The 27,188-nt window shown below is 41.8% G+C and overlaps 4 protein-coding genes across 10 annotated transcripts in view; all 4 read left to right on the forward strand.

Annotated features, from left to right (window-relative positions):
* The window catches only part of mvp (major vault protein), a 38,923-nt gene extending 37,269 nt beyond the window's left edge, over positions 1–1,654 (forward strand). The window contains exons 15-17 of the mRNA XM_084677240.1: positions 8–134; positions 283–471; positions 1,364–1,654. Of these exons, the coding sequence (XP_084533366.1) occupies positions 8–134; positions 283–471; positions 1,364–1,483 (436 nt within the window). The 3' untranslated portion in view covers positions 1,484–1,654. The remainder of the gene's footprint in view (positions 1–7; positions 135–282; positions 472–1,363) is intronic.
* Positions 1,655–1,800: 146 nt separating this feature from the next.
* On the forward strand, positions 1,801–6,700 carry LOC146253755 (uncharacterized). Of its 2 annotated transcripts, none has more exons than XM_084677241.1 (2): positions 1,801–4,180; positions 5,887–6,700. In XM_084677241.1, the coding sequence occupies exons 1-2, from the start codon at positions 3,570–3,572 to the stop codon at positions 6,365–6,367; spliced, it is 1,092 nt and encodes a 363-aa protein (XP_084533367.1). In that variant the 5' UTR covers positions 1,801–3,569; the 3' UTR covers positions 6,368–6,700. The 2 variants fall into 2 exon arrangements, with proteins under 2 accessions (XP_084533367.1, XP_084533368.1); XM_084677242.1 differs by having other exon boundaries at positions 5,917–6,700.
* A 6,368-nt stretch (positions 6,701–13,068) lies between these two features.
* LOC146253756 (uncharacterized) lies at positions 13,069–15,693 on the forward strand. Of its 6 annotated transcripts, none has more exons than XM_084678137.1 (5): positions 13,069–13,221; positions 13,765–13,877; positions 14,311–14,421; positions 14,746–14,883; positions 15,095–15,693. In XM_084678137.1, the coding sequence occupies exons 2-5, from the start codon at positions 13,851–13,853 to the stop codon at positions 15,188–15,190; spliced, it is 372 nt and encodes a 123-aa protein (XP_084534263.1). In that variant the 5' UTR covers positions 13,069–13,221; positions 13,765–13,850; the 3' UTR covers positions 15,191–15,693. The 6 variants fall into 6 exon arrangements, with proteins under 6 accessions (XP_084534263.1, XP_084534260.1, XP_084534262.1 ...); XM_084678134.1 differs by lacking the exon at positions 13,069–13,221 and adding an exon at positions 13,262–13,671; XM_084678136.1 differs by lacking the exon at positions 13,069–13,221 and adding an exon at positions 13,262–13,527.
* Positions 15,694–16,989: 1,296 nt separating this feature from the next.
* aldoaa (aldolase a, fructose-bisphosphate, a) lies at positions 16,990–21,569 on the forward strand. Its single transcript, XM_084677273.1, has 8 exons — positions 16,990–17,127; positions 17,808–17,926; positions 18,390–18,656; positions 18,778–18,938; positions 19,869–19,952; positions 20,171–20,345; positions 20,513–20,712; positions 21,014–21,569. Exons 2-8 carry the CDS (start codon positions 17,815–17,817, stop codon positions 21,107–21,109), a joined length of 1,095 nt encoding a protein of 364 aa, XP_084533399.1. The 5' UTR covers positions 16,990–17,127; positions 17,808–17,814; the 3' UTR covers positions 21,110–21,569.
* The last annotated feature ends 5,619 nt before the right edge of the window (positions 21,570–27,188 follow it).

Below are 27,188 nucleotides of genomic sequence, written 5' to 3' on the forward strand. Positions count from 1 at the left end.
AATGCAGTGCGGCGGTGGAGAGCACTGGGGCAGCGAAGGCTGAGGCCCAGTCGAGAGCCGAGGCCGCTCGTATCCAGGGAGAGGCAGCCGTCAGCGAAGCCAAACTGAAGGCAGAAGCTCAACGTATTGAGGCTGTACGTAATATACCCCTCCTGAGTGTGTGCGTGTGTGTTTATCATCATTCATCTGTATGGATGCTTCTGTTTGTGGGCTCTACAACACAGTGCTGTGTGTTGTAAAGGTATGAAGCGTTTTCACATCTACTGATGTGTGTATGTGTAGGAGGCGGAGCTGCTGCGGCTGGCTAAGGCGCGTGAGCAAGAGCTGCAGTATAAGAAGGAGACAGACCGTCTGGATATGGAACGGCAGCAGAAGATGGCAGACATTGAAAGCCTCCGTTTCAAACAGCTGGTGGAGAGCATAGGAAGCGACACACTCAAAGACATGGCCAGAGCAGGGCCAGAGCTACAGGTGACACATGTTAAACAACCATCAGTAAAGCACAATACCAATTACAAATATAGCACCAATGGCGGATTCCTCCTCCAGATTGTGGGCCATTTCAAAATGTACATGGTAGAGAAATGTATCCCACAGATATATACATTTAAAGGCATTTTTAGATCAATGGGCAATTTAAAGTTCATTTTTGTTCTTTTTACAAATGATCATTGTACAGAAAAATACATCACACGGACAGGAGTTATTGAGAATTTTTTGTTTCCCATGAGCAATGAGGCATTACCAACTTTATTTATTTTTTGGCCTGATGGATGGGGTCAAAATCACATAATTTAGAAAATGACGACTTTGAAGCGTGGTCTGTAGCGCCACCTATACTCTTCATCAGGCCCATGCTTTCTTATAAGTGTAAGTCTAACTTTTAGTATCTGTGCCAAAGCTGAAGAAAGAAAGACCAAGCTGTGTTTGGTTGATTCAACTTCATGGTTCTGGAGTAGAATACTTTCTGTTTCTGTTTCAGCAGTGGCATTAACTGTGGCCATACTCGCCAGAATGTCTTCTTAACAGACAGACAGGACACTCTTGCCAGAAAGCCTCAAGCTCACGCAATTGTCTCGATTGTGTTTGAGAGTGGAAATGTAATTACTGCATTACTTTAGTGTTAGCAGAATCCTAATAATAATAATAATAAAACAAACAATAACAATAGATATCCTCCTGACTGAGGAATCCTAATAAAACTAAAAATAACAATAGCTTTCCTCCTGATGGAGGAATCCTAAATATTGTGGTAACCTTGATGTTATTACTTAAAGCATTATAATGAAACTGAACCGCAACATTGCTAGACTGTCATGGCTGAAGAGAACACTCTCCTCTTTCCCTTCTCTCCTTCCACCAGGTCAAACTCCTGCAATCACTGGGACTCCAGTCCACGCTGATCACAGATGGCTCCTCCCCCATCAACCTCTTCACCACAGCCAATGGCTTGCTGGGAGCTCTGCAGGGCCAAGGCAAGTAAGAGGAGAAGAACAAGGAAAGGAAGAGAAGAAGAAAAGCCGGATGAATAGATTCAAATGATTCAAAAGCAACTCCCACATCATCTCTTAAAGTTTTGTTTTTGTGTTTTCTCATGTGAACAGACATGATAGGTACTCTGTCTAGATTGTAATTAATAAAGGGATTCATGCTTCTTCAGTGTATCCTAAATATCTGATATTAACAGGCTAGATGTAGAACTTTAATACATACCACTTTAATGTCCAATATAAACAGAATAAGTATGTAAGTGATCATTGCATCTGTGCTAGTTCAAGGATTAAAGGTTATCATATTTGGTCTCCAGAGGTTCAGGCTGATAAACTCCACAAATAAGAGGCAAACACACATGTATTTGTGTATATACAGTCACCTCTGGAACTATTGTCACCCCTAGGAAAGATTTGTAAAAAAATCACAGTGCCTGTTATAAAGTCAGGGAATAAGATGCCAGTGAAACACACAAATACAGATTACTTGAACTATAGATACAGTTCCTGTGATACAATTTGTGTCACACACTGACACACACACACACCTGCATTAAAATAATGTATCATGAATTTGTATGATTTGGTCATGTATTATCACACTAGCATTTAATTATCACGTCAAACAATTACACTGCACTAAACTGTAAGTGTAATGTAAAGTGAAAATAACAAAACCAGTCAGTATGATGACTTGAGAAAACAGCGGCCACGCGAAAGGAATAAGGAAACTGTTTCCTCTACTAAAAAATACAATGCGGGTCACGTTAAAAAAGGATCCAAAGACTGTAGAAAGACCGAGTCAGGAAATGAACGAATCGTTAGTTTCTTCTGGCTACAGAGCTTATGCAGGTCACGTGAAAAATGATCCAAAGACTCGTAGAAAGACCGAGTCGGGAAATGAACGAATCGTTCGTTTCCTCTAGCTACCAGTACCGAGCCTATGCAGGTCACGTGAAAAATGATCCAAACACTCGTAGAAAGACCGAGTCGGGAAATGAACGAATCATTCGTTGAGAGGACTCGTTACTCCCGAGTCCTTACAAGGATTCGTTCGAAATTAACGAATCGTTCTCGAACGACACATCACTACTCTCTTCACTTGTTACCTGAGTCTCACAGAGAGAAGTATGTTGTACTTTCAATAAATAATGTCACGCATTGATGGCTAAAGAGACTAACGTCTAAATGTCCGTTCATTCCTCTGAATTATTATTCCGCTGTGCAGGTAGGCAGAAGGTATAAGCCAACCTGTTAACAGGTTATGGGCCCAGCTAACGGAGAATGATGATAACGTTTGACGGACACGTGCGTAGATAGCTAGCAAGACTGCGCTAGCATTCAGAAGTAGGATTATCATAAAGAACTAGTTTAGCATCGGGAGTACCGGGAAGCTAAAGCTAGGCTGAAAAGGAGCTAAACTGAGCTACAAACAGAAAAAGCCATGAACAGAAACAAGTGGCCCACGTTTGACGGGAGAGCAGAGGAGTATGAGCTCTGGGAAGAAAGGATGCTGTGCTGCATGCACGGAGTGGGGCTGAAGCAGACGAGCCTCACAGAGCCCAGTGTACCACTGACGGTTGGAGAAAAGGCTAATGATGACAAGCTGAATGCTGACGCCTATTGTGCATTAGCGCCGCTACTTGACAATACGCGCTTGGGACTGATTTTCAGAGACACGAAGGACAAGGGCCGAGAGAGCCTCAAAGTGTTAAGAGAACACTACATCGGAAAAGGTAGACCCCGGATTGTCTCGCTGTACATAACAATGACTGCACTGAAGAAAGCTGACAACGAGACTGTAACCAAATACGTTATCCGAGCTGAGCAGATCATAACGGCACTCAGGGGTGCAGGTGAAGCATCGAGTGAGGGACTGATGATGGATGATCATGAGGGGGTTACCGGAGTAACCCCGGAAGTACAAGCCGTTCACACTGATGGTGACGCATGGTTCAGCAGACATGACGCTGGGAGAGTTCAAGGCAAAGTTGAGGAACTTCGAGGCTTCAGAAGAGGCGGGAGAAAGGGTGCTGAGGGCCCAAGCGGGCGCCAAGGAAAAAGACCGGGCCAGTGGAGATGGTGTGTTGGCGGTGCGGAGAAAAGAGCCACAGAAGGGGTGACTGCACAGAGAAAGTTTGGTGTAGTTCTTGCAAAAACAGGGGACACACAGACAAGGCATGCTCAAAGAAGGAGCGGGAAGGGAGCGCCCGCTGTGCGTGTGTCCAAGATGGCGGCGACGACGGTGGCTGGAGAGCAGTTTGTGAACAAGATGGCGCCCGGGGAGCCGCGGGAGGAGAAGACCGTACCTTCAGGGCACACACAGAAGATGCCAGCCCCTCAGGGCAACGGCTGCAGATCCAGAGAAAGGGACTGATCGTGGACACGGGCGCGTCGTCCCACATCATCAATGACAGGAGCAAGTTCAAGAGCTTCGACAACACCTTCAAGCTGGAAAGACACAGCATGGAGCTGGCAGATGGGAAGCGTACCGTCGGGGTGGCTCAAGGCAGGGGAGACGCACAGGTATGCCTCACAAACAGCAAGGGGCGCCGGTGTCCAGTGACTTTAAAGAACGCTCTCTACATCCCCTCGTACCCCCAAGAACTCTTCTCAGTGAAGTCTGCTACCGCTCACGGTGCCAAAGTGTTCTTCGACGAAGATGTCATATTGTCGCCGGATGGCACAAGGTATAATATTTATGTATATAAGAGAATGTACTACTTGCAAATTGAGTGTGATGTAGATGGCCAGATGTAAGCTTATCGACAGTGGCCTACCTAAGAGTCTTTGGCACTATGCCATTCAGGAAGCAGCCTATACCAGGAACCGGTGCTTTAACAAACACACAGGCACTACCACATATACAGCACTGACAGGTAAACGGTGCAATCTAGGCAGTATGCATAAATTCGGGTCAGTTTGCTATGCCTATCAGCAAGACAGAGGGAAACTAGATTCTAGGTGTGAGAGAGGACTCTTTGTAGGGCATGACAAGGGCAGTTCCGCCTATCTAGTTTACTACCCCAGTAAAGGAAAAGTGCAGAAGCACAGACTGGTTAAGTTTATCACGAAGACAACCTGTGAAAACGAGACTCAGACACAGGAACTAGCACTGGACCCCGAAGTAGCTTGTGACAAAAGCATAGAGACTCCACAGCCTAATGTACTGAGCACAGAGGTACAGGCTGACAGTCCACAGTCAGGATCAGAGGATTAGGGCGAAAAGTACCCTAGGGTGACGCCACATGCCTCAGACAGTGGGAGATACCCCACCAGAGAGCGTAAACCCCCGGGGTATCTGAGAGATTATACTGTGGAAGATACTGATGATGACAGTACACTCATTAATGTAGATTATTGCTACCGTGCAGTTTGTGGTATACCTCTGACCTTTAAAGAGGCCATGACATCAACAGAGTCAGGAAAGTGGGAGAAAGCGATGGACGAGGAGATTAAGTCCTTAGAGGACAACCAGACCTTTACCCTGACTAAGTTACCAGAGGGCAGGAAGACAGTGGGAGGAAGGTGGGTATACTCAATCAAGGGTGACATTGACGGACATGACCAGTACAAAGCTAGGTTTGTAGCAAAAGGATACAGTCAGAGAGCAGGGATAGATGATGGTGAGACATTCGCACCAACAGCCAATCTTACAAGTATACGTGTAGTGATGCAGAAGGCAGCCCAAGACGATTTGATCTTACATCAAATGGATGTGAAAACAGCCTATCTGCACGCCCCCATTGATCGAGATATATACATGGAACAACCTGAAGGTTACGAAAAAGAGGGAGAGAAGTTAGTGTGTAAACTACATAAGTCCATTTAGGGCCTAAAGCAGTCGGGGCGTAATTGGAACGAGATGCTCCACACATGCCTAGTAGATGACAACTTCACTCAGAACCCGACAGACCACAGCGTCTACACAAGAGTCTCAAGAGACAGGGAAGGTAATAGTAGTTGTCAGGGTGGATGATCTTATCATTGCAGCCAGCAACAACGAGAGTCTAGAGAAAACAAAAAACATGTTTTCTACCAGATTGAAGATGAAGGACTTAGGGAGGTTGAAATATTTTCTGGGCCTGGACTTCAGCCAGTCTGATGGCTATGTAAAAGTGTCACAAAAGAGTTATGTTGAAAGGATACTGGAACGTTTCGACATGCAGAAGTGTAGAATCAGAGAAACACCATGTGACCCAAAGTTAGACTACTCTGAAGATGCGCCTAAAATGTCTGATGTGAAGAAGTACAGGGAGGCTGTCGGCAGTCTCATTTACCTGACAACCTGTACACGTCCTGACCTATGTTTTGTGGTGAGCAAGTTATCACAGCATTTTGCTGACCCTACAGATGAACATTGGGTTACCGTGAAACATGTTTTGTGTTATCTCAGGGGCACTGCCGACAAACAACTCTGTTTCAGGAAGACCAGAGAGAGTCTAGGCCTACAGGCGTATAGTGATGCAGACTGGGCTGCGGACGCTAGCGACAGATGCAGTACCACGGGGTATTGTGTGAGTATGGGTAAAGACAGCTCCTTAGTCTCTTGGAAAGCCAAGAAGCAATCCACAGTAGCATTATCCACATGCAAAGCTGAGTACATGGCTCTAGATCTAACAATACAGGAGTGTATTTATTTGGAGCAACTACTGGGAGGTATAGATACCTATGTGTATAAGAAAACTGTTGTTTGTGAGGATAACCAGGGGACAATTGCGCTGGTTAAGAACCCTGTGTGTAGACAAAGATGTAAGCATGTGGACATTAAGTATCACTTCATTAGGTCTACCATAAGGGAAGACAATGTCACTTGTTTACTGTCCCACAGACGACATGGTCGCGGATGTTATGACAAAACCTGCCTCCAGACTTAAGCTGAGGAAATTTGCAGGAGTCATGTTTGGTTTGTAAAATGTTGACATTTGACAATACAATTTTTGTTTGTTTTGTTCATTTTATTATGTAAAAGTTGTACAGTATACATGTCATTCATAAGTGGGAGTGTTGAGAGTGGATAAGTATATGAATGTATGTATGTAATTATATCTGTCCAGGAGGAGGCACTGTTGTGCCTCATATGACATCAGTCACGTGTGACTGATGATCTTATAAAGGGGGATGTTCACCCTCTCTCTCTTCACTTGTTACCTGACTCTCATAGAGAGAAGTATGTTGTACTTTCAATAAATAATGTCACGCATTGATGGCTAAAGAGACTAACGTGTAAATGTCCGTTCATTCCTCTGAATTATTATTCCGCTGTGCAGGTAGGCAGAAGGTATAAGCCTACCTGTTAACACCCATTCAAGTCCCTGGACGCTGGGCTTCAACAGAGAAATGCACTGTGACACTATGGGAAAGTATGAGAAGGAAATCAGTCGACCTGCTACTATAATGCTTCTGATTCTGAACGAACTCGTCTTCGAGATGAACGTGTTCTAACACATTCAAAATGTTAACACAATAGTAAATATTTGACCATACATTTTTTTGACATTTTAGGGGAACCCAAGCTTCCCTTGCAGTCTTAAAGAAATCACCTACTGTCATGGATTTTATTGGGACGGTGACAATACACAGCTTGTGGCCAGTAGAACAAACTACCTCTCAAAAGTGAGAACCTACAGGCCTTGTCTTCCATTGATCTTGTGGTGAGGGGCCATTCCCAGGCTGTTACTCAGCTGAAGGAGTTGGCTAGGATCATGAAACATTTAGTGCCCTTAGAGGTGGCCAGGAAGAAGAGGAAGAAGGAGTAAAACCATAAGAAGCGCTTGATAGTTTAATAAGAGTTTTTGTATCGGAATAAAAAATGAAATAGAATATTACAATAAGTGTTGGTGTATTTTGATCTTCAGAATGTCATTTTACTCTAAGTGCAGAGTAAAATAACTCTAATATTTGCGTGACAGGGGGGCCCCTAAATCCATTCTGCTTAAGGCCCCATAAAGGCTTGGGCCGGCCCTGCATCAGGGACATGCACAGACATTTGGAGGGGCTATTGCTCTAACATGAAAAAAAGCCCCCCTGCCGCAGTCACATTCTTTCTCATACAAGCGGTAAAAAGCAATCAACATTATCTCCATTACTTCAAAAAGTCACGTGTGGAAGGGTTTTCCCTCTCCTTCACTCGCAGTGCACCGGCATGAGAATACAAACTATGTCATGTGACTGGGGGCAGAGGGCAACACCGACGTTATAGTGGCAAAATAAATTAACACAGAACTGGATGATATCACAATTTAATTTGATTTAACTTTACTAATGATGGGCTTATCATATTGATGCAGCCACAAAAAGGCTCTTTCTTCAGAGGGGCAGATCAGCCAATCAGGGCAAATGGGCTGTTTTCCGGGCAACAATAGCTCGTACCTGTGAACGTCCCTGTTTGACATGATACAAAATAAATGTTAGTTGGTGCCTATTTTAACTTGTAGCAGTAACTCCCAACAGAATGCTTTTCCTCACAGGATAATGATGATTAAGATGCTGCAGAGACGTTGAATGCTGCCACAGAGATTGATGCAGACATGCACAGTATGGTAGCTACTGGTAGTTCTCTCCCCATGTAGTGTTCTTTTATTTACAGGCTTGTGAGGAATTTGTTACACTAAAACGATGTGAATAATGATTAGAAAATGATTTAGCCTTTCTGATCCTGTTGAATAGAGCATGGATGCTGTACACAGTGAGATGTTCATTTAATGGCAGGTGAATTCTGCATGAGGAACTGTGGAATTTAATGGAATCTCATGTATTCCCAGTTACCAGTAAAGGAGTTGTACAAACTGCATCTCATGAAGCAAGTGCCAAAAACTGACCAAAAGATGGTGTACTTAGGGCAGAAGAATAAAGGCTGATCTTGTAAGGCTAAGTTTCAACCTGCCCCCTAGAGTCTCGACTTGTTGGCTCTCATACCTCATTTTGTAACTTACTGTAGCATTGCTAGTCATATGTTGATAAGTAAGGGTCAAGATTGTGGTGTGATTGGTTGTTCTTGAGTATAAAAGGAATTTTGAAGCATTGTTCTGTGGATTCTTGATCTCCTGAGACCTTCTCCTCAGGTCTGGCTTGTCCTACTCCTCCTTCCTCACCTCTTGCTTTCTATCTCTGGTTTACAATAATTATGCTCTGATTTAACCCATAGTCAAATAACTGTAATTCCATTAATATTGGCATTATTTGGTTAATGTTAATACACTGTTAAGTTTCGTCATCATCCTTCAAACCATTGAGGTGGACTTTTGCTACCTGAATCATCGTTTTATCTTAAGAACTTCAATTTGTCTCAATATCCACTCTGAGACTCTATATTTAATAAGAAACCCTGTGAAAAGCAGTGGATTATCTTCATACTTGTATATTCTACTTTTATATCATATCTTTCATATTATATATATCATATACTTATATTTTTGGTGGATACTATCTCGGCCTACTGTGTTTGCTGAAGCCTGAGAGATTTTCTTGAGAGAATTTCAGCACACCATGCCACCTAAGAAGGACCAAAGCAGCAACCAAAATAATGGAGAGGAGTCGGTGTCACTTTCACAGGTACGACATCTAATGGGTCAACAAAGGGATCTGTTCATGCAACCTCTGCAGCAACAAGAGAATAACTTCAAGACTGTTGTGGAATTACTTGTGAATAATGTGAACACTCGGATTGACAAGTTAACCAGTGAGACACAGGAGCTGAGAAGCAGCCTGCAATTCTCCCAGAAGGACATTGATGATCTAACAAAGAAAAATGAGAAAATTTAGTCAGAGAGAACAATTGCTTGTGTTGAAACCAAAACAATGCAAGGGAAATTAGCAGAGATGACTTTGAAAGCGGACTACTTAGAGGGTCAAACAAGAAGGAATAATATTGTTGTGGATGGCATTCCTGAGGCCCAGTGAAAACTGGAAGGAGAGGGAGTCAGGTGGCTGAGCGGTTAAGGAAGCGGGCTAGTAATCAGAACGTTGCAGGATCGATTCCCGGCTGTGCCAAATGACGTTGAGTCCTTGGGCGAGGCACTTCACCCTACTTGCCTTGGGAGAATGTCCATGTACTTACTGTAAGTCACTCTGGATAAGCGAGTCTGCTAAATGACTAAATGTAAATGTAGACTGAGGACAAGTTCAGGTGTGTAATCAATGAGAAACTTCATCTGGATAGTAGTCCGATGGTGATTGAATGTACACATAGGACTGGCAATCCATCTGGATATTCTGTATCATCAGATTCCTCTGTCATCTATGTGAATGAGGACTACACTGAAGTAGTCAGGCTGAAGCGTAAGGAACCCATTCCAGCCATGAAAGCTGCCAGAGAACGAGGTGACATAGCCTACATCCGACATGACAAGCTTATTGACCATCCCCATGCCCAAAAGCATAAGAATTAGAGGGGCACCAACGGACTGGAGACTAGTTTGCTGGTTTCTTTCACTTGAGCTCATATAGTCTGAATTGAACAACATTTTTTATGGATAGAAGACCCATTGATGATAAGCATCTCTTTCCTGTTTCAAAGGGTCTTGTTATGGCCCATTTGAATGTCTGTAGTATCAGAAATAAGGTACATGAACTTAACTATCTGATTACAGAAAACACCATTCATATCTTGGCCGTATCAGAGACCCATCTGGACGATACTGTTCTTGACACAGAGATTTCCATTGATGGCTATAATATTTTTTAGAAGGGACAGGAATAAGCAGGGTGGTGGCATAGCATTATACATCAGAAATAATTTTCCGGCAACATTGTGCTCCGAGTTTATCTCAGATAATTTAGAACTTTATGGATTAAAGTGGATTTTCCTCACTTTAAGCCGGTGCTGGTTGGCTGCTGCTATAGACCTCCTGGGACTGATGTGCAATATCTGAATGATTTATGTGTGTTAATTGACAGAGTTACTGATGTGAATGGTGATATTTTTTTACTTGGGGATATGAACATAGACTGGTTTGAGAATCAATGTCCAATGAAACGAAAGATAGTTTCATTGAACAATGCTTGTACTCTGTCTCAGATGATCTCTCAACCAACCAGAGTCTTTACTAAAAGTGCTGGCCATATTTCTGCCACTTGCATTGACCATATTTACACTAATATTCCTGAATGCTGTACTAAACCAGTTTCTCGATCTGTGGGGTTTAGTGACCATAATATTATAGCAATAACCAGGAAAACTAAAATTTCTTAATGTACGGTCAATATAGTACATAAAAGGATGTTCAAGAAATTCATTCTGGAAAGTTTTTTGGCAGATGTTGGAGATATTGACTGGACTGATGTGTATGCTGCTGAGGAGCCTGAAGCCTCCTTAAATATTTTTATGGAAAGCTTCATGAAGATTGTTGATAGGCATGCCCCTATGAAAAAGTGTATTGTAAAAGTGAGACCAGCTCCATGGCTGAATGAGACTATAAAGAGCCTCATGAAGGAAAGAGATGAAGCCAAATCTACATTTGTAAAGTCTGGATTAGTGGAGGACAGATTCAAGTACTGTCAACTGAGAAATCAGGTTACAAAACTGAATAGATCAATGAAAAAATAATATCACATGCAAAGGATAAATGTGGTAAAGCAAGATGGTAAAGAGCTCTGGAAAACCCTTAATGAAATAATGGGGAGACGGACAGATGGAGGGGCTTCCTTTGTGGAATCAGAGGGCATGTTTCTGACCAAACCATCTGATATAGTAAATTATTTTAGTGATTTCTTCATAAATAAGGTCCATGCACTAAGGCAGAATATGGACAATACTGATTCTAATTGTCTAAAGCTCATAAAAAATAATGTGATGTTAGACAAGAGGTGCACTTTCCAGTTTAATAGGGTGGAGGAGCGCGAAGTAAGGAAGTTGTTGTCCCTGCCCGAACACAGTTTAGTGGGTACTGACATGCTGGACAGTAAAGTACTTGGCCTGGCAGCTGACTATGTTTCCGGTCCATTATGTCAAATATTTAATGAATGCTTAATGAAAGGTGTTTTTCCCACTATCTGGAAAGAAGGTAAAATTATTCCCTTACCTAATGATGGCAGACTAGCATTCACTGGGAAGAACAGTAGACCCATCACTATTCTCCCAGTTCTTAGTAAGCTGATGGAGAGGATAGTCCACTCACAAACACAGGAATATTTTGACTGTAACGGCTTGAGCACAGATTTCCAACATGCATGCTTATAGAGATAATCATTCAACTTGTTCAGCCCTCACAGCAATGACAGATGACTGGCTCAAGGAAATTGACAATTTAAAGATGACAGGTGCAGTATTACTTGATTTTAGTGCGGCATTTGATGTCATAGATCATAATCTACTTATCGGTAAACTAGAATGCTATGAATTTAGTGCAACCACCATCCAATTTATGAAGAGTTATCTCAAAAATAGGACGCAACGGGTTTATTACACTGGCAGCTGGTCTCACTCTAAGGTCTTGGACTGCAGGGTCCCACAAGGGAGCTGCCTTGGACCACTTTTATACGCCATCTTCAGAAATGATTTACCATCAATATTGTGTAAAGCAACTGTACAAATGTATGCTGATGATTCCAGATTGTATTATGCTGCAAAAACGGTCAGTGAACTGGACAATGTTTTATCAGCTGAGTTAAGTATGTTTTTTGATTGGATAAAACAAAATAAGTTAGTACTGAACATCTCCAAAACCAAATCAATTATCTTGGGATCGAGTCATAAAATGTTGTCTTCACCAAAGATGAATTTGAACTTGTCTGGGGAACCTGTAGAACAGGTAGATAAAGTAAAATTACTAGGCACAATAATAGATAGTCAGCTGTCGTGGGCAGAACATATTGATACCATAGTAAAGAAGATGGGTTGTGGTATCTCTATGGTGAGGAAAAGTCTTTCTTATGTCCCTACACACATTGTGGGACAGGTGGCTAAATCTTTAATTTTATGTCACCTGGATTATTGTGCACCTGTATGGTCATCTACATCTAAAGTTCAACTAAATAAATTACCAACTGTCCAAAACAGAGCTGCTATCTTAGTATTACATTGTCCCATACCAACAAACACTGTTAGTATGCACTGTCGACCGTCTTTCTTTCTCAACCAGTTTTCTTATATAATCAAATTGTTAGGTGTGATCAGGTTCATTCTCATTTGACTAGGTCAGCTGATAATGGCCAGATGATGTTACCATGCCCAAAATCAAATGCTTTGAAGAAAACAGTTATTTATCATGCCATCAATCATTGGAATAATTGCCTACTGGATATACGTAAAATTAATAGCAAAGTCTCTTTCAGGTACCATCTGAGAATGCACCATTTACAGTAGTGAGCAGGGAATGTACATAGTTACTGTATTAATGGAGTAATAAATGTATTGCTGTAATGATTTGTTGTAAGTGTCTACAATGTTTCTGCTTTTACATGATCATTGTTAAGTAATATTAAGTTTTATTTGTTTTCTTTTTAAGATTAGCTCGTCCCACGTTGGTGACAGCTAATGGGGATCCTTTCACAATAAACAATAGGGGATTTGGTTTGGCCAAGGGCCAAGGGAATTAAGCACATCGAGTCGCAGTTTTAAAATCGTCTCCCGGCGTATTACTAAGCGAATTACATTTTGTCCAAGATCGGTCGGCTGAACAAGGACACCCCATGTCTGCCAACTGTCTCAGGCTCAGAATGTGGGAGGGAATAGTTAAAAATCCAGATTTTGTCATGGAAAACCTGCTAGCGAGTAGATTAGGTTCACAGAGTAAGTTACCATGGACACAGACCAAAAGTTCTCGTTACCTCTCTTTCTGGAACGGAAAACCCAGCGTTTGCCTCATTTTAGGGTTACCCAACTCAGGGTTTCACTAAACCCGTTTTCTGGAATACCCCCCAGATCTTGCTGGATTTGTCTCTCTGAGCTACCCGTCTGTTTCTATAGTAACTCAATATTGATTGTACCGACGGAGCTGGACCCCTCTGCAGGCTAGCAACTCATTGTCTTTGGAATTGAATAAGTACCTACTTGCTACTGTGTTAGAGCTAGCTAGCTAGAGGCCTTGCCTTTACGGTATTCACCTGCTAAAGATGGTGTAAATTCAGTCACGTAACGCGTTAACTATCTTGCGAGTGTAAAGCTTCCATTCAGATGGGCTGCTACTGTTTTGCTAGCTACAGAAGCTAGAACTATACATTGTCCAAATGTGTTCAAAATGTTAGCTAACAAGCTAAATTACGCAATAACTTAATTAACTGTAATTTAAATTGGACAGCTAACCCAAGGGAACCTTTATGTTTGGTTAACTAGCTAGCCACAACCAGCAGAGGAAGACCACAGAGATGAGAAACTACCAAATTATATCTGGGAATAGAGGAAGTAGTTGGCACTGATACATGGAGATGACTCAGGCGGGAATAGTGGTACGTTTGAATTTAACATATTTCGTAAGTCTTTATCTTATCGTACTAGTAAAGAAAAATTGTGACATTACATGTCCACGTTGCACATTGCATTTAATCTGCTCCAAGTTATCCTTACTTTACAACATGAGAAATGGCTAGAATTACGAGGTGTTGAGTGAGAGCGTGAGATAAGGCTGAAATGCGTCTCAGAGCCCTGAGTTAGATTGATGCCAGGCCCGTAGCCAGCCTAGTAATGGAAGGGCTGTCATTTTGTCTTTAATTATGCAATTATTTTTATGCTGACAAATTCTGGACTTTTGGCAGAGAGCAAAAGCGAACTACCCAAAACCCTCCTTGTCTACGGGCCTGGATGCATTAAGTTACTAATGTCTGGCAAGCAAATGGCTGGCTCATCCCCTCAACTGTCTTTCTTCTTGTCATCCAACTGTAGGTATTGCCCATATGGGGTCTGGCACTTCCTCTTCCTGCCGTGCTTCTGATAGCTGTTGGCCTTTACATGATCTTACTCGCGATGGTGCTATGGTTTCGTCATTGCCTTAAGGTATCTGCTACAGAGCAGTCCATCAGTCATCATTGTTTTAATAATTACTAAGCACAAAATTATGAATTATATACACCATATCATTATGACTTAATAATTATCTCCAAATGATAATGGCCGGGTTTCCCAGATTCGTTAAGAAGCTCTTAACGCTAAGATCTTCTTAAGAACATTCTAAGAGCGTTCTAGAGCGCTCTTAGAACATTCTTAAGACGCTCTTAGCGTTAAGAGCTTCTTAATGAATCCGGGAAACCCGGCCAATGAAGGAAAAAGGCTCAAGAAAATGTTTGAATGGAGATTGACAGAATTGTGTCTTGCCCTCAGGATCATTGCTGCACAGAGTGTGGAGAGTGCTGTCCAAATATTGCACCTTTTGAATACTGCATTGCATGTGCAGAATCTTGTGACTGTCGTTTTCCATCACTTCGCTCCTTTCTTGATCAAATGTGCCCATCTCCTTCTGTGAGTATGCCAGTGAGTGAGTCATTCAGTATAGACTAGATTTATTGATCCAAAAACAAGGCTGTTATGTTATTGTAGTAGTTCCAATTGATTTTAAATTTGGGAAACACAAATAAATATGTGTATCAGCTGCTTTGTAGCTATACTAAGTAATAACTTAGCTAGTACTTATTAAGTCAAATACAATAATATACAATCATTCTGTCTGTAGTCTCTACAGTGGCCTGCATGGGACTGTGCCTGCACCTGCCAGCCTCCAGAGTGTGAGTCATGCAATTGCCTCTGCTTTGAGATCAAGGTCAGGTAGACCAAGTCCAAGCATTGCATAGAACTTCAAGACAGTGTGTGATTTTATTTGGGCTTCAGACAAAGTGGTGGACTACGATCCACCCAAAATGTTTGTTTTGTGTAGTCAGTAAATGTGTAAAGTAACTGTATGATATCCATAAGAGTGCCATGGATGTGTCACTGGGAAACCAACCATGTGAAGTCAGTTCAAGTACTATATGCATGAAGTGTCAATGCTTCACTCTAAAATTCTTGAAAAGCGTGCTGCATGTTTCATACAAGTTGTAATTAGCTTTTGCCTTATCTAAACATTCTACATTTGAGATTACTATATATTCAGATGTCCCCCAGTTCAAGTGTATAGGACAATACTAGGTGTGCTTTGCACATCTGAGTCTGATCATTTAAATGTGTTTTTCTTAACATTTGTATGTTGAAAGGATTTTGTGATACTGTGAAAATCAAATGAAAACAGGACTAAAATGTGTTTGAATGTTTTTCTGAAATAAAAAGAGAATGGCACTTAAACTGTTGTTTTGTTCTTAAACATGATGAGATTTCTATGCAGTATTTCCTTCGGAATATTCTTTTCCCTGGAGCTTTTGTGATTTTTGCCACATGTTGACCATTGCAAATTTGGACCACTTTAAACCAAGACACACTGACAGTGGATTACTGGTTTTAATGTACAGGAGAACAATCCTTTGACCCTGAAATGAGAAGTTGGTACCTTGTCCAGACAATGACAAACACATGACAGAGCATAAGGGATAGCTGAAAGTAAACTTGATTTCTATACAAGTTGTGTAGAGAGATAAAAATATTTTATCAGACAAAAATATACAGTATGCAGGACCAAACCGTCCACATTAAGAAACATTAAAAAATAATGTATAAATGTACTGCATTAAAATATGTAGAGTAAACATGTCCCCCACCAGTTTAATTCTTCCCTTGATCAGTCAGTGACCAGACCGTCCCCTAGCAGCACAAAGTCAACTTTACTATTGTATCAACGCACACCCGGAGACCCCACTGCCCCCAATAATAAATAAATATGTCTCTGAAAAAATAGTCAATTTCCCTGAGCACAGCCAGGATGTGAATTACATAACATTGATTGGACTGTGGCAGATAATGGTCAAAGACTAATCAATAGCCTACTGTTTCAATTAGTAAGTGTGAACTTATGATGAATACATGTTGTGACTGGTAAGTGACATGTGGCCAAAGAGACTATTCCTTGACTGAGACTCTGACCCCTGAAATCCTGTAAAACATTGCAATTCTGAACCTTCTGCTGTATTTTCTATATGCACTAATGTATGTTGTGGAGGGAAAACATACAAACTTAAAACAGACACAACAGTTAGATAGCCTGCGTACCAACAGGCCTAGAACGTGCCCCGAGGGCCAACAGTAGGCTACCGTTTGAGGGAATTGAACCCTGAACCTTCTTGCTTTGAGACAACAGTGCAAATCACCTTGCCATCTTGACATTTTATGTGTTAAATTTTCGGTTCCAATTTTTCTAATCCGTTCTGTCGTGAGACAGTCTACTCAGAGGCAGTGCTTGTGAAAACCTTTCAGATGAGACGTAAAGGGTGTGCATGCTGCATGTGAGATCCGTCACGTACAGCCCATCTGGTTTGTCCAAAAATCACGCCCTCTTTCTCAGTCGTCAGCCAAAAAGACACGCCTTGTAAATGCAGACAATCCAACCACTGTTCACTAAAAAGCATTGTCTATTTTTATTGGAAGAAGCAATTGGTCAATCTGACTCAAACTGCTTTTGATTGGTGGTTTATCTCGAGATCAGTTTCAGGAAAAGACGAATTATTCGTCACGGCCACTCCCTGTCACTTCACACGATTAAGCAGTACTGAACATCCTTCGTCATTGCTTGGTGTTGCAACGGAACGCAGCTTTTTCCCATCACAAATTGGTTTATATTTGGTAAGTCATTAAACTGTGCATAAATATGTTAAAGCGATGCAGATATATGTTATATTTATAAGGATTATGTAACCGTCCACAGATTTAACATTTTAGTAATTTGCCTGATACGTGTTAGAGATGTTTGTAGTGGTGGCTGTGTCTATCTGCTACTCCTAGTGCAATACAAGGTCATTTGGATGCAAGGACAGACGCGGAAGTACCTTTCTGTCAGGACTTCGTCAATCGATCACTTTAACGGTGGCGTAGTAGCCTATATAAATTAAAACTGTATAGTAAATTAATGTAAAAAAAACACTTTGGTCTTACTAAACTAGATCTACGAATAGGCCTATAACATTTTGTATACGCCCACATAAGTCAAAAAGCATAGCCTACTCACGACGGTATGCCAAATATGGCCACGATGTAACTGGCTGTTACTGATTTCAAATTAATAGGCCTACTTAATGTTTGAAAATAACTACGTGCAGTAGGCCACTTGGTCTAACAGACCAAGGTTATCATAAGCGGACGCAGAACGATCGCAGTCGCCTTATCCGAATTTTAATGGTCAGACAAATGCATTAATATTAGTTTCCAATTAAAAATGTTGTAAGCACAATCAACTGGTTTAATGAAACTGCACCATCTCGCTCTCTCTCGCTCGCTCTCTCTCACTCTCTCTCGCTCTCTCTCAGAATCAGGATGCCACACGCCTACCCATTCCTCACTCCCGAGCAGAAAAAAGAGCTCAGTGACATCGCTCAGAGAATTGTTGCACCTGGAAAGGGAATCCTTGCAGCTGATGAGTCCACAGGTACTGTCAGAGACACTCACCCATCACATAATCTCACCATTAACCTAGAACTGATTCTTAAATGATCTAACTCAGTCTGGGGGACGTTATAACAGGACTGTTAACTTCCCCTAAAGAGTAACACAAATATGCACTGAGACGGAGGTAAGTTTTCTGTTGAGTTAAGAGCTGTTATACAGAGTTAAATGCCAGCTACCAGCCAATCAGAAACAGCAGCAGGACCACCCTTATATATTTGTAGGCAAAAGACCAATTTAATTAGTGCTGTTCTTACATGAGCATTGACATATCATTCCACACTCTTGTGACCATGGTCACAGACGCATCTCAATCATGCTTAAGAAGTAAAACCTCATTCTGCCATAACATGTAGTCTACAGTAAGGTTACACCAGTAGACATGCCACAGTGTGGATCTCTTACATGTAAACTTCTTTCCCTCCCGTGTGCCTTCTCCTGTTCAGGCAGCGTTGCTAAGCGCTTTCAGAGCATCAATGCCGAAAACACAGAGGAAAACCGCCGCCTCTACCGCCAGCTTCTCTTCACCGCTGATGACCGTGTGGCACCCTGCATCGGCGGAGTAATTTTCTTCCACGAGACTCTCTACCAGAAAACCGATGAGGGCAAGCAGTTCCCTCAGCTGATCAAGGACAGGGGAATGGTGGTGGGCATCAAGGTGGATAAGGGTGTAGTGCCCCTGGCTGGCACCGACGGAGAGACCACCACGCAGGGTGAGAATTGGAGCCCCCCAGCCCCCTATCTCACTTGATCCTTAAAGGAATGGGCATTAATAACAAGCACACAGTAGCCATGGCTTTCAATATTGTATTTTTCTGTCTTTCCCTCTCTTAGGTTTGGATGGGCTGTATGAGCGCTGTGCTCAGTACAAGAAGGACGGAGCTGACTTTGCAAAGTGGCGCTGCGTGCTGAAGATCACCCCCACTACCCCTTCTAACCTGGCCATCATTGAGAATGCCAATGTCCTGGCCCGCTATGCCAGCATCTGCCAGATGGTGAGATTAACATCGCAAACAAATCCACACACATGCAAAAACAAAAATATATGCGTAAATATGAAAACTTTTACGAACAACCTCACCAATGTGTGGACTTTTTCATCCTTTTAAAATATTTTCCATTTAATATTTATTGCTAAAGAAAGTTAGCCCATGGCTACACTATAATATATAAGCAAGTTTATGATGTCCTGATGTCCTGCTCAATACCGGTAGTGGCAGTGTCAGGCCAAATAAGTGTCCTAGGGCCAAATAGTGTCCTACCTGACGTCACAATGCCATTCCAAATCAAGGACGCGTCCGTCGCTATGCCGACCTTAAATTCTGGCGTGCTAGCAGGAAACTGTTATACTGGTTACTAGGTAGGAAGTTTTGTATTTAGGCTCATTTAACCCAGTTTATTCTACTCTACGATTTAACGTTTTCACTCCTTCGATAGCTAGTGCTAGCTAGCTAGTTGTAAAAAAAAAAAAGCATCATTTAGCATCAATTTTAACAAACCGGGAAGGCAACACGTATAGTATTCTACCTGTGCACGTTGCTGTCTCGGGAATGTTGAACGAGTGAAAACTTTAAATTGTAGAGAAGAATAAACTGGTTTAAATAAGCCTAAATACAAAACTTCCTACCTAGTAACCAGTATAGCAACCATGACAGTTTCCTGCTAGCACGCGTAGCTATCTCAGGAATTTAAGGTCGGCATAGCGACGGACGCGTCCTTGCTTCGGAACGGCATTGTGACGTCAGGTAGGACAGTATTTAGCCCTAGGACACTATTTGGCCTGACAGCAGCACTATCTATATTATACAGTTAAACACAATGTTAACTGGTGCAGTTGATATGCTGGACATGGCCCTGTTTAAGTGAAGTTCTGTTGTATGTTGTCATGACACTGGTCGCCATGCTCTTCTCTCCTACCAACCTAGCATGGCATCGTTCCCATTGTTGAGCCTGAGATCCTGCCAGACGGTGTACATGACCTGAAGCGCTGTCAGTATGTGACAGAGAAGGTGAGTTACTGGTTTGGCAGAGAAAGATGAGATAGAGATCCATATAGAGGTGTCAATCAGACTATTGTGACCATAGCCGTGGAGGAAGTTCTGGTTATTGGGTTCCTAAAGTTTAAAAGCCAATTTCTTTAAAAAACTCATTGGAAAGTCGCATTTGTAAGGTTAATATAGTCTTATGCTCTCCTTGTCTCTGCTTCTTTCGTTTCACTCCCTCCTAGGTCCTGGCTGCGGTGTACAAGGCTCTGTCAGACCACCACGTCTACCTGGAGGGCACTCTGCTGAAGCCCAACATGGTGACCGCAGGACACTCCTGTCCCCAGAAGTACAGCTCCCAGGAGATTGCCATGGCCACTGTCACTGCCTTGCGCCGCACCGTGCCTCCTGCTGTGCCCGGTAATGCCACATTTACAGAAGGCGCACATTAGATATACTGTATGCATGAACAAAGATACATACTGCATGCATGCATACATACACAGATTTATTTACTTCGTTATTTGCACCCTCCCTTCCTTGTCGTCAACTTACCTTCACCCCCTGTTCCTTCCTGTCCCCCCTAGGCATCACCTTCCTGTCTGGAGGCCAGAGCGAGGAGGAGGCCACCATCAACCTGAATGCCATGAATCAGTGTTCCCTACACCGGCCCTGGGCCATCACCTTCTCCTATGGCCGCGCCCTGCAGGCCTCTGCCCTCAAGGCCTGGGGAGGCAAGAAGGAAAATGGCAAGGCTTGCCAGGAGGAGTTCATCAAAAGAGCCATGGTAAAGAATGAGGGAGGGGTGGAAGCAGTAATAGAGGGATGAATGAATGTATAGTGAGATCAAGAGAGGAAGTCGAAGATGGAAAGATGGATGGAATGAGGAAGTGGATTGATGAGTTGATGGAGGACAGATAGATGTAACCCAATTGTGTATGTGTGTATATTATCAGCTGCGGATGTACAAATACTTGTTATCCTCAAGTTCTAAGACAGACCAATACTTGCCTTTTATCTCTCTCCTCTACTCTCTTCCCCTTGTTCATCTTTTTCTTTCTCTTTTGTATCCTTTCATTGTTTTACAGAACAACAGCCAGGCGTGTGTTGGCAAGTATGTTTCCACTGGAGACAAGGGAGCCGCCGGTGGAGAGTCTCTTTATGTGGCTAACCACGCCTACTAAGTGTTAACACACCCCTCTTCCCCCACCCTTGCAGCCAGTAGGGTTCTGCTTAAACACCCCTGATATGGGTCTATTACTGTCATCCTTCTCTCTTTCTGACAACACCCCCACTTTTACTTTTCAGTTCTACTTTTGTAGTTGTAATGTCACCGTTTTGTTGTTATGTAAGACAGTTACATTTGTTGTGAACATTTTTACTAGAGCACACAAGGCCCACCTTCAAGAGAGAAGACCATCTACTATTCCTTGATGTTAAGCCCCTCCCTCAGTGTGTTGTACTCTTATATTCAGTCCCACATCCTGCCTCTGATCCCCTGTGATTCTATGACGTAATCTTGGTTGATTCTTTATACATGTGCCTTCATCTCTTTACTGAAACAACTCCTGGAGGAAGACCTTGTAGAGAATAAGACTGTTGTTTAATACACTGGAAACATAATTAAATAATCCTATTCACCAATTGCCATATTTTATTCTTGTTTCCTTGTAGTCCATAAATCTGGTGTGTTTTTCAAATAGTAGTTTTACATTTACATTTAGTCATTTAGCAGACGCTCTTATCCAGAGCGACTTACAGTAAGTACAGGGATATCCCCCCGAGGCAAGTAGGGTGAAGTGCCTTGCCCAAGGACACAACGTCAGTTGGCACGGCGGGAATCGAAATAAGTCGCTAACGTGTGCTGACAAAGTGACTCAGTGTGGATGTGAGAGACGCGTGAGTGACAGAGAGACGGAGGGAGAGCAGGGAAAGGAAACGCAGTTGAACGAATACGCTACGTGTTTTAGATAGCGTTAAAAACATTTTTATAACAAAACATAATATGTGGCGGCTGGTGCTGATAAATTAGTCTGTGTGGGAAACACTGTGACGTGTCATTCATTAGTAGCTGTACTAAGGACAGAGAAAACTACTGTAAACTGAGAAATCAAGTTACAAAACTCAAAGGAAAAAGAAACTAGTAGTATGAGTAACCACAGTAAGTTTCAGGCAAGTGACACTTTCCTAGTCAGAGTTAGCAGGGGGTGCATTACAGTAAGCCTGGCATGAAATGCACCCCCTCTATTGTCTGTTCTGTATATCCCAGCATCAAATAATTCTTATTGTACACTGAGGGGACTAGTATGAGTAACCACGGTAATTTTCAGGCATGTGACCCTTTCCTAGACAGAGTTGAAGAGGGTGCATTTCATGGCAAGAAGGAAACATACAGTAAGAAAGTAAAGCAGAGCTGGAGTTTCACTAGTTGTCGTCCTCACTCTCCTGCTCATCCTCGCGCTCCTGTCTGTCTGATCACAGATTTCAGTGACATCACATCTGATATTCTCCCTTGCGATGCAACAGGGGAAGAATCGTTGTGCATGCCGCAACAATCCCCTACACTGATCTGCTGTGACATCATCACAAGCAGCATCCATTTTCTGAAGCAGGGAGCTCTGGTTTTGAGCCCGATGCTCAAAAAAAACAACTCCTGGATAGGACTAAGGAATGGAGGGTCAGATGATATGAGCACCATCAGCATATTTGGATGGGCAGCGAACCCTGATGAGTGGGCGACGGTGGAAGCTTACATTGTCCCACACACAATGACAAATGTAAGCAAGTGAGGCCCTACCAAACCCTTCTCATGTAGAGGGATAAGATCGGAGTGCAGGCGGTCCAACAACACCAGGAGCGTCTGGGTATTGGGCCAAGACTGGGAATGTGGATGACTACACCATTCTCTGAAATGGCAGCACACATGGTGATGTTGCCCCCAAGCTGGCCTGGGACAAGCTCTATATATTTGATGGAAGCATTTACAGTATACTCCTGGACAGCTCCTGTCAGCTAACTAAACTTACTGTGTGATTGGTGATAGGATGTGTCCCCTTGTTTAGTGAAGTTCTAGTTGCACCTGACAATGACTGTAAGCAGATGATCCAAGAGATCCATATTACAGTATATACCATGATGTTTTTCATGGTATTATGTGCCTGAAATATTTTGACCATGAGTGAACTATTGTGCAGGTGATGATGTACACAAGGAAATTATGGCAATATGTTTTGCAGAGAACAACGACTTGACTGAGAAGCAACAGTCAGTTTAGACCAGCAAGATATTTTCAATTGGTAATTGGCCTAATTGAAGGTAATTATACCTAACCATTTAAAAAATGTGCTAAATCATTTGAAATATGTTAAAACTGTAGGCAATTGTACTTGTCATTTAGAAAGAAGTGCCATTACAATTGCAATTTGATTAAAGGAATTAAAAATTCCAATCTGTTGTGAACAAGTGCCCAGCGGTTTGGAGGTTTGCATGTGTTGTTATGAGAATGTAATTTCTGTTTAGTGAAATGAGCCAAACCAATGGAGAAAAACTAGGGATGCACCGATATGGAAATTCTTGGCCGATACCGATACCGATGTTTAAAACAACAATCTAGCCGATAGCCGATACCGATATTTGTTTATTTTGTTTTTGTTGTTATTCATTCACTCTTTTGTGCCAGGAAAATAATGAAATCATTATTTAAAAAGCACTATTTTAAATGATTTCAGCCCTTTATCACTCTTATCTTTTAATGAGCACAAATTCAATCAGATTTATGAAACAATCTTTAGTTTAACTAAACTTTATTTAATATAATTATAATATCACCAGGCTTACTCAAGACATCATCTTAACTGTAAACTGATGCTTGCAATGCAGCCTTACAAAACACTAGCATAAACCCTTAGGGAATGCCATATAAATTCGATAAAAAGATTAAAACAAATAAAATAAAACATTTTGCTGTGAAAACTGCCTGCCATACAACTACCTACTCAATGACAAAACTTGACTTTCTGTACTTACAGTAAATATATTATATTTGTTAAATTAAATAACAACCCAATAAAAATATTTTGTTAAACAAATTCACTTAATGTAAAAGTGACTAGAAACGCAACATACAATTAAATAAGTATGAAAAATAAGATAAATACAAAGTCAAATAGGTCTATCTTTCACAGTTTCACCTTCTTGTGTATCCATTGCAGTAAGCTGGCGGAGTTGAACATGGGCCTCAGTCTTTAACAAAACTAAATAGACACAAAAAAAAAAGCCTTCCCTTATAGTGGGCCTCTACTTCCTAATAAGATGCATGTTTTTCTTTACAAAGGCGAGCATTTCTGCCTTGTCAGGGGCCAGTCTATTTCTCTTCTCATCCAAAACGTGAGCCACAGTGCTGAAGAGCCGCTCACTGTCCACGCTTGTGCATGGGGCACTCAGGTATTTGCGGGCGATTTGCGCCAATGCTGGAAAACGCTGGTGATGTTCCTGCCAATATCTGAGTGCAGCTTCATTTCTGGGAATGGGGCCTCTGCGAAGAAACTATCCACCTGCTCTGACACCCAAATAGCTAAGCGGCGATCTTTCTGACACAGTGAAGAAATCCCACACAGCTGATGCTACCGACATTGTTTCTGCTGTTCTGAGGCGAGATATTTTTGCGCGTGAAATCAACGTTTTTTTTTTTAGATTGAGGCGAGATATTGTTACGCGTAAAGGTATCTAAAAAAAACCCCGTTGATTTCGAATGGTCTTTTAAGATAGCGTGTAACGTTGGTATGACAACGCTGAAAGAAAGTTAGGTGTCTTATAAACACGGAAGAGAATAACGGATTTCGAACCGTAGTAAGACAGCATTTTAAGAGTTTTCGAACACACCCTGTATGTAAACATGAAGCACATGTAGTAGGCTACCTGTTGTGCACACATGTGAACATCGGCCAGTGCCATCGGTGAAAGTCAAGTTTATTACTGATGTGCCGATGACATTAAACAAGGCGAAGCAAGATGGTTCTCAACTTAGCTAATACAAAAAGCATCATCTTTGGGTCTAATCATTCTCTTATAGCAGAGCCAGAGCTTAGACTGTGCATAGATGGAACTTCCATCAAACAAGTAAAGGTAACTAAGCTATTGGGAGTCACCCTGGATGATAAACTGTCCTGGTCAAAGCATATTGACAATATTGTCAATAAAATGGGCAAAGCACTAGCTGCAGTTATACGATGCAAAAATCATCTTACACCTTATCTCAGAATACTGGTAGTTAGCTCTCTTGTTCTGTCACAGTTGGATTATTGCCAGATAGTATGGGCAAATGCCATCAAGAAAGACCTGAATAGATTACAGCTTGTCCTAAACAGGGCTGCACGCTTTGCTGTACAGTGTCCTTACAGAAACAGCATACGAAGTATGCATGCCAGTCTCCACTGAATAAAAGTTGAAGACAGGATGATAGCTGCGCTTCTTTTGTCAACATGGCGCCTCTTGCGGTCTAAAACACCAGTTGATCAGTATAGGCAACTACATAAAAATGTAGCTACACATAGCTATGCCACTAGACGAGCAATAGAAGGTAGGTTCTCACTCCCCAGAGCTAATACCAATTTTAATACCAAAACGAACTGTGGGATACAGGGCCATGAAGTCGTGGAACCTACTACCGACGGAAATTATAAACATGACACGTAAATGTATGTTCAAAAAGCAAATAATGAAACACTTGGGTACAGCATACTTGTGACACCAGATGGTGATATACCGTACAGAAATATGTAGTACTCTCTTACATGGTTTGCAGTTTAGGCTTCTATGGAATTGGATATGTTAGTGTTTTATGTCATGACAAAGGTAAAATTGTATGATCATTATTTTTATGTATTTTAACTTTTGATTCTTGTAATGTAATGTATGTTTTAAATGTTAGATATTGGTATTGTAGTGTATGTTTAAAATGTTTGTTGTTGTTGACAAATACCTGCTCAAAACTTTTTTAAACGATAATACGCAATCCAAAAAGTTTAGGACCACATTAAAGTGGAACTGAACTGATTTATGAAGTACGGCTCATACAATTATTAAAATAAGATCACAAAACTTTATCTACTAAAAGAGCAAAATGTTCCATTTGTTTATAAAAACTTTTTAACTTTACTACTTAACTACCGGGTATGGCCATCTTTGAATCGTCATGTCTGTGACGTCACGAGAATGGTTAGGTACTGTGACTGCCTGCTGCTAGCAGTTATCAAGATTGACATTACGTGCGTTCGACTTTATGCAGCGCCGGCGTCGCCTGCAGCCGCCTGCAGCCGCCTGCAGCCGCCTGCAGCCGCCTGCAGCCGCCTGCAGCCGCCTGCAGCCGCCTGCAGCCGCCTGCAGCCGCCTGCAGCCGCCTGCAGCCGCCTGCAGCCCGGCTAACTCATAGAGTTAATATAACTAGAGTAAGCTACTTTTGTCTTCCAAGATGGCGTCCCCATTCATTTCTTTGAAAAGTGATCAGTGGCGCAGTGAGGCAAGCGAGAGCGCGAGACTGGACGCGGCCGTATTTCCACTTCACTTTTTGTAATGAATGTGAAGAAACGGTTGTGCATTTATTCTGGCATTGTCCAATTGTAAAAGAATTTTGGCAAAATCTTTGTAAGTTTATTACTGAAAGTATTGAGGCTGATTTTTGTTTATTCTGGAAGTATGTATTGTTTAGGCTTTTTGACAGTTCCAGGAAAAACAACTGTGTATATATAATTAATCTTATTATTATTATGGCCAAGTATCATATTCATAGATGCAAATTCATGGGAAGAAAACCTTGCTTTATTGCCTTGAACGGAGAGCTCAGACAGTATATTTTTTCAATAAAAAATTCTCTTAAACAAAAGGCCATTAAAACAGTACAAATCTGTGGTAGTTTAAATATATCAATGTAATGGTTTATATCCCCTAGCGTGACTTTTTTAGTTATGTTATTTTGTATTAATACATGTTTACTCCGAACGTAAATGACGTTTTTTTTTTACTTTTTGTATCTTGTAAACTGCAATGCATTTGACTTTGTTGAAATTGCTAATAAAAAAAAAAAAAAAAAAAGGCCGTATTTCCACTTCCGTGTCTTCCGGTCTAGCTTTAAACAGTGGCTCTTTTTTTCTCTAGCTCCGATATGGGGGGTGATAAGTGCCCTCACACACACAAACAGCATGCACTGTATACTAGCTTTGCCCACACGGTGCGTGTCGTCTCAGCCTTTTAATCATTGGTTCCCAA

This window comes from Hypomesus nipponensis, chromosome 17, assembly GCF_054491055.1.
Source record: "Hypomesus nipponensis isolate SF chromosome 17, ASM5449105v1, whole genome shotgun sequence".
Lineage (NCBI taxonomy): Eukaryota > Metazoa > Chordata > Actinopteri > Osmeriformes > Osmeridae > Hypomesus > Hypomesus nipponensis.

Excerpts from the sequence above, each read along its gene's own strand:
- LOC146253755 (XM_084677241.1), top strand. The coding sequence starts at position 3,570 with ATGGTGTGTTGGCGGTGCGGAGAAAAGAGCCACAGAAGGGGTGACTGC. Across the intron at positions 4,181-5,886 it reads TTGTCGCCGGATGGCACAAG|GGGCACTGCCGACAAACAAC; the intron begins GTATAATATTTA and ends GTGTTATCTCAG.
- LOC146253756 (XM_084678137.1), top strand. The coding sequence starts at position 13,851 with ATGGAGATGACTCAGGCGGGAATAGTG. Across the intron at positions 14,422-14,745 it reads GGTTTCGTCATTGCCTTAAG|GATCATTGCTGCACAGAGTG; the intron begins GTATCTGCTACA and ends TCTTGCCCTCAG. Across the intron at positions 14,884-15,094 it reads AAATGTGCCCATCTCCTTCT|TCTCTACAGTGGCCTGCATG; the intron begins GTGAGTATGCCA and ends TTCTGTCTGTAG.
- aldoaa (XM_084677273.1), top strand. The coding sequence starts at position 17,815 with ATGCCACACGCCTACCCATTCCTCACTCCCGAGCAGAAAAAAGAGCTC. Across the intron at positions 19,953-20,170 it reads GTCAGTATGTGACAGAGAAG|GTCCTGGCTGCGGTGTACAA; the intron begins GTGAGTTACTGG and ends ACTCCCTCCTAG. Across the intron at positions 20,713-21,013 it reads AGTTCATCAAAAGAGCCATG|AACAACAGCCAGGCGTGTGT; the intron begins GTAAAGAATGAG and ends ATTGTTTTACAG.